This window comes from Echinops telfairi, unplaced genomic scaffold, assembly GCF_000313985.2.
Source record: "Echinops telfairi isolate 266 unplaced genomic scaffold, ASM31398v2 ScPeMD7_655;HRSCAF=1070, whole genome shotgun sequence".
NCBI lineage: Eukaryota > Metazoa > Chordata > Mammalia > Afrosoricida > Tenrecidae > Echinops > Echinops telfairi.
This window is the reverse complement of record NW_022104553.1, coordinates 16,138,072-16,144,605: the sequence shown is the minus strand read 5'-3', so window position 1 is coordinate 16,144,605 and position 6,534 is coordinate 16,138,072. Positions and strand designations below refer to the sequence as shown.

The window sequence follows — 6,534 nt, the reverse complement described above, 5'->3', positions numbered from 1 at the left end:
CACAGCGAGCTCCGCAAGCCCATGTACTTCTTCCTGGGCAACCTGAGCTGCCTGGAGATGTGCTACGTGTCTGTGACCATGCCCAGCCTGCTCGTGGGGCTGTGGGCGGGGCCCTGCCCCATGCCCTTCACAGCCTGCATGACCCAACTCTTCTTCTTCATCACCCTCATCTGCACCGAGTGCACTCTCCTGGCCTCCATGGCCTATGACCGCTATGTGGCCATCTGCCGCCCGCTCCACTACCCACTGCTCATGCGGCCCCAGGTCTGCCTGGCCTTGGCCTTGTGCTCATGGCTTGGTAGTCTTCTCGTCTCAGTGGCCAAGACCACGTGCATCGCCGGCCTTTCCTACTGTGGCCCCAATGTCCTCAACCACTTCTTCTGTGACGTCTCCCCTCTGCTCAACCTGTCCTGCACCCACGTGGCCCTGACCGAGCTGGTGGACTTCATCTCGGCCATTGTCATCCTCTGGGGCTCCCTTCTGGTGGCCCTGGCTTCCTATGTGGCCATCGGTAGGGCTGTGCTCCGCATGCCCTCGGCCGCCGCCCGTCGAAAGGCCTTCTCCACCTGCGCCTCCCACCTGGTTGTAGTGGGCATCTTCTACTCTGCCACTCTCTTCATCTACGCCCGCCCCAGCCGCATAGACGCCATGGACCTCAACAAGGTGCTGTCAGTCATCTACACGGTGGTCACCCCCGTGTGTAACCCGGTCATCTACTGCCTGCGCAACAAGGAGGTCCAGGGAGCGTTCCGTAGAACCCTGCATGGGTCCTGACACTGACCAGGTCCCAGAGAAGAGCTCAAGTGATCGATCCTGTATGTTTGATGGAGGCGTCATTCGCCTTCCATAAAATCTACCCTTTAAAAAGATATCTGGGTATCTTCACAAAGTTGGGCCATCGTCCCTGGTCTCTAACTCTAGAACATGTTCAGCATCCCCCAAAGGAACCCCATCACTCACCATCTGCCCCCGCCAATCTACGTCATCAGTGATCTATGTTCTTTCTGTTTGCGATCCACCTGTTGCCGAGATTTTATATAGATCAGATCGGACATCACGCGGTCCTTTGTGACTGGTTTCTTTCACTCACCAGTGTTTCCAAAGTCCGTACCTGTCACGGCACGTGTCAGCACTTCACTCCTTTTCCTAGCCGAGGGATACTAGTCCATCCGATGGACATGCTGTCGTGTGCCTATCCATTCTTCAGTGGATGGAGAGTGGGATTGTTGCCACTTTTCTGGCGCTTGTGACTAATGCTCCTGTGAACCTGGTTTCCTCCGTCAGGGCACCTTCCCAAAGTGGGGCGGTGGGGTCAAGGCCATTCAGGCTCTCCAGGCTGTTTGTAGGCACACCTGTGCCTTCTAAGAGGCACTGGTTGACGTTCTCGCAAATACCACCGCAACCCACCCATCTCCCATTGCCATCATGAGCTACTGTTTAGTACAATCAAAATTTTAAAACATCTGCCCACGTGACAGCACATCATCACTCCACAGAAAGCCATCCTTTGCATTTCTGTCCTGTGTTTATTTTTCCAATGACAAAGCAATGTGAGCGTATTGTTAGTTATTCAAATAGCATAAAATAGAAAATACGAGTTCCAGGTAGTCCTATCCCTACAAGTACTTGCTAATAACTGTCTTATATGTAGCATTTCAGATGCCCACCTAGATATAGAAACATAATCAGCCCAATTATTAGTCTTCCCATTATTCTTTGACAAAAACATCGACATATTTATGTACTGATTTTTAAATTATTTAACTCAACACCCTACCTTGGCTATCTCCCCACCTCAAGATCTACAAGGCCAGCCCCATCCCTCTGATGGCCATGTCTTATTTCTCAGCATGGACACAAGATGGGAAAATGATCAAATACCATTGGGCACTCAGGATAATCTCAATCATTTCCAATCAAGTCATTTTTTTCCCTGAATTCACAATTTTCAATATTCTTGCAAGTACAGGTAGTACATTCTGAATACTGAAATGCACATTTATTATGTGCGCTCTATTCTACATGCATGTGCTATTTTTCGCGGGGGGAACTTTCTCTTCACGTCTCTTTAGTGAACAGAGCTGTGGGATGCGTTTCTGCAGGCTGCCAGCCAGTTAGGGTTCCCTCCAGTCGCCTTCCTCTTCATGACCACGTCCCTGGTGTCTTCTCATTCTGGGGGTTCATCATTTTGAAAAGCCCAGATGAAGCGGTGGGCTAGGTCAGAGAGTGCTAGCCACAAGATCAGTGATTCAAATCCACCAGCCGCTCCAGGGGAGAAAGATGAGGCCGTCTTCCTGCGTAAAGATGTACAGTTTCAGAAACCCTATAGAACAGTGGGTCTCAATCTTCCTCAGGCCGCCACCCTTCCTCATGCGGTGGCGACCCCCAACCTTAAAACTATCTCCGTTGCTCCTTCATCACTGTCATTTTGCTACTGTTATGAATCGTCATGTAAATATCTGATCTGCAGGGTATATTTTCACTGTGACAAATTGAACATCATTAAAGCATAGTGATGAATCACAAAAACAACATGTCATGATCGATTGTGAAATGTTTGTTTCTATAATGAATCAATGACATTTTGTCTTGAAGCATGGTGTAGCATGGGTCACAGTGTTCATGCCGGGTACTCGTAAGTGGGTGTATCTGCATGTGGGCGGTCAAACCTGGAGACGGATAGAGGAGTGGTGTCTCGGTTCCTAGGACCATTGGAAATATGTGTTTTCTGATGGTCTTAGGCGACCTCCAAAAGGGTCACGACCCACAGGTTGAGAATCACTGCTACAGAGGGTCACTGAGAGTCCTAATCAACACAATGGCAGTGTTTTCTTTGGACTTCCTCATTATCTCAGAAAGTCTTTATAGATTAGACGACAACTATATCCCTCTACCTTTTGTATTTGCCTTTAAAACATGAGTAGGAGTTTTCGGTTTGTTCGTTTCCATGGTGGTGAAAAGATACATTTCAGCCTACGTGCAATCCCAATCGCCTCTCCATGCAGGAGTCAGTGACATCGATTGCATCCGCCGTGTTGCTCCATCATCCCCACGGTCCTTTCCCGGAACACGTCCCCACCATTCACATACTCGGTGCAAAAGCTCCCCTGTCTGCTGCCCTCCCATCCCTGGAACACCGATTAATCTTTACTGGCTTCTCTGTATCGGTTTATTTCATATAAATGAGATCATATAATATTTGTCTTTTCGCGAGTGACTTATTTCACTAAGTACAGGCTTTCAAGGGGCATCCATGGCAAGGTAGATTGGCACCAAGACTAGAATTCCCTTGATGGCTGAGTAGCATTCCCTGTGTGGAGAGACCAGATGCTATTGATTTGTTCCTCTGTCGATGGAAAATTCCATTCTTTACCCCTTTGGTCCATTGTTAAAACTGCTGCCCTGGCCATTGGTGAACAGGTTTCTGTTGGCGATCCTGACTTCAGGTCCTGGGGGTTTAGGCCAAGGACTTGGTTTCTGTTCCATAGGATGGCTCCACGCTCACTTTTGATCAGCCAGACGGTCTTCCACGGGGTCTGTGCCGCTTCATATCCCCGCCAACAATAAACGAGGATTCTGATTTCCCCACCACCCCATCACAGCCCTTTCCCCATTTTTTTAATTGCTCTTTTTTTATCATTGCCACTCTCATAGAGGTGTCATTTTGATTTTTATCCCCCTAAGGACCAATACAATGGTACAATAGGTTAAACACCCAACTGCAAATTTGAGTTAGGTTGGCAGTTGAACCCACACGGCAGCCCCACAGGAGAAAGACCTGCTTTGGGAGAGACAGCAGCCGTGGGAAGCCCACGGGCGGTTTGGTTCCATTCCGTGTGGTGTCTCAGAGTCAACATCATCTTGACATTATCCAACAACAACAAGAACAACGACGACGGATGATGCCGAATGTGTTGGGTACGTGATGTAAGTCCAGAGCAGGAAAATGTCCAGTTCCCACTGCAGGGACTTAGTGTGGGGGTAGTGTCTTCCTGAATGCCCTGTGGACCTCCTTGTTCCGCAGGCAGTAGATGATCGGACTGCACAGGGGCGTGACCACAGTGTATATGACGGCGAGCTCCTTGTTGAGGTCTGTTGACTTGACGCGGTTGGGTCGGGAGTAGATGAAGAGGACCGCGGAGTAGAAGATGCCCATTACAGCCAGATGGGAGGTGCAGGTGGAGAGGGCTTTGCAGCGGGCAGTGGCTGAGGGCATATGGAATATGGCCCTCCCAATGGCCACGTAGGAGGCCAGAGCGACTAGCAATGACCCACAGAAGATGACGATGGCCGAGATGAAGTCCACCAGCTCGGTCAGGGCCACGTGGGTGCAGGACAGGTTGAGCAGAGGGGAGACGTCACAGAAGAAGTGGTTGAGGACGTTGGGGCCACAGTAGGACAGACTCGTGATGCACGTGGCCTTGATGATAGAGGAAAGAAGACCACCGAGCCAGGAGGTCATGGCCAGGCCTGTGCAGACCTGGGGCCGCATGAGCAGTGGGTAGTGGAGCGGGCGGCAGATGGCCACATAGCGGTCATAGGCCATGGAGGCCAGGAGAGTGCACTTGGTACCGATGAAGGATATAAATAAAAACAGCTGAACTATGCAGGCTGTGAAGGGCACGGGGCAGGGCCCCGCCCACAGCCCCACGAGCAGGCTGGGCATGGTCACAGACACGTAGCACATCTCCAGGCAGCTCAGGTTGCCCAGGAAGAAGTACATGGGCTTGCGGAGCTCGCTGTGAGTGCAGACGAGGTAGACGATGAGCATATTCTCCAAGAGGGTCAGCAGGTAGAGGGTCAGGAAGACGGCAAACAGGGCCTCTCGTAGGCCCACCCTCGTGGACAAACCCAGCAGGACAAACTCCTGGACCCTGGTCGTGTTGGCCCACTCCAGGGACCTCTCCATCTAAGAACAAAATATAGCTATAAAATATTTTGTAAATCTCTCTCTTTGTAGCCTTGATGAATTGACTTGAATGGAGTGAGTTTGGTTTGGTGTGGTCCAAGCCATGATCTCACTTAGGTAATCTCAACAACCTTTACCTCTTCATTCCTTCCCCATCTAAGTGAAGAAAGAAATCTGGGTTTTGAGCCTTTGGCAGATCCCCTTTGACCACAGGGTCAGGGACTGGCCTTGCTTTCCCATCAGACGGAGATGACTGTAAACTTGATCATGGTGGACAGAGCCATGGTATGCCATGCTACGTGGTCTGTTGACCTCCCTCTTGATCCAACCTAAGTTTACTCTGAGCTCACGCGTTTCTCACTTGTTCCATGACAGAACTTTCTTCTCTGGCTTTTAAAATATTGATGATGGTCTTTCCCCTTTGCTACGCTTTTATTTTTATCTTCTTCTTCTTTTCTTCTTGCCATTTTGTTTTATAGTTTCTGTTGGGTTTCCCAGTCTGTGAAGCACTGGGATGTATAGAGACAATACTGGATGTATAGAGACAAAATGGATGTATAGAGACAATACTGGATGTATAGTGACAAGAGTGGATGTATAGAGACAATACTGGATGTATAGAGACAAGAGTGGATGTATAGAGACAATACTGGATGTATAGAGACAAGAGTGGATGTACAGAGACAATACTGGATGTATAGAGACAATACTGGATGTATAGAGACAAGAGTGGATGTATAGAGACAATACTGGATGTATAGAGACAAGAGTGGATGTAAAGAGACAATAACTGATGCGATGGTTTATGGAGGATGGGGGTGGGGGGCAGGGAAGAGCGAGGGGACTTGGGGAGCTAGCAATGAATGCCGGAGGCTGGAGGGGTCATTAGAATTGATTGTGATGTGTGCATGCAACTCTTTTTAAAAGACATTTGACTGTGGAAGTGTATGATATGTGAATACTAGCTCAAGAAAGCTACTAAGAAAGAAAACAAATTTGGCCAACGGTTACTATGGGTGGAGGTGGAAGCGTTGTTGCTTAGCGAGCATTGAGTTTATGTTAATGGTCGTGGAATAATTTGGAAAAGGATGTCAGTAGTGGTTGAACAACAGGAAGAGTATAATCCAGGGCACTGAATTGTACAGGGGGAAGTTGTTGAATTGGAGAATGTTTTGTGGGGCATGTTTCTGCCATGATTTTAAAAACGATTACATGTCTATAATGAGTGCAAGGGAGAAGTCAATGTTCTAGAGTTGATTGTGGTGATGATTGACAGCTCTTCTTGCTATGACTGAATGACTGAATAGTATGACATGTGGATGCAGTACCAATAAAACTGTTAAAATAGGGAAAAGAAAAGAACTCGGTTTGTAGAGACGCTGGTCCGGGGAGGGACATAAAGGGACGGAGAGTCCATGCGAGCTGGACCCCTCTCGTCTATGCCATTGCTGCCTGCCGACCACTGTGGAGAGGACCGGTTGGAAAATTTTTTTTTAAAATGGCTAACAGGTCTTATATTTACTAAATCCATAATCAGCGGAATCTCCTACCCTGGTGTCCTTGTGGTATGTGACTGAGCCGATTCTGACTCATGGGCACCGCTGCCCCTAGACTGGTCCAGGGTC

The 6,534-nt window shown here is 48.8% G+C and overlaps 2 protein-coding genes across 2 annotated transcripts in view; one reads left to right on the top strand and one right to left on the bottom strand.

Annotated features, from left to right (window-relative positions):
• LOC101658625 (olfactory receptor 5-like) overlaps positions 1-798 on the top strand; it is an 18,677-nt gene extending 17,879 nt beyond the window's left edge. The window contains exon 2 of the mRNA XM_004715725.2: positions 6-798. Coding sequence (XP_004715782.1) covers positions 6-774 — 769 coding nt within the window. The 3' untranslated portion in view covers positions 775-798. The remainder of the gene's footprint in view (positions 1-5) is intronic.
• A 3,172-nt stretch (positions 799-3,970) lies between these two features.
• On the bottom strand, positions 3,971-4,909 carry LOC123521942 (olfactory receptor 5-like). Its single transcript, XM_045292373.1, has one exon. The coding sequence runs from the start codon at positions 4,907-4,909 to the stop codon at positions 3,971-3,973; it is 939 nt and encodes a 312-aa protein (XP_045148308.1).
• Between the last annotated feature and the right edge of the window lie 1,625 nt (positions 4,910-6,534).

Coding starts and splice junctions, on each gene's coding strand:
- LOC123521942 (XM_045292373.1), bottom strand. CDS start 4,909: ATGGAGAGGTCCCTGGAGTGGGCCAACACGACCAGGGTCCAGGAGTTT.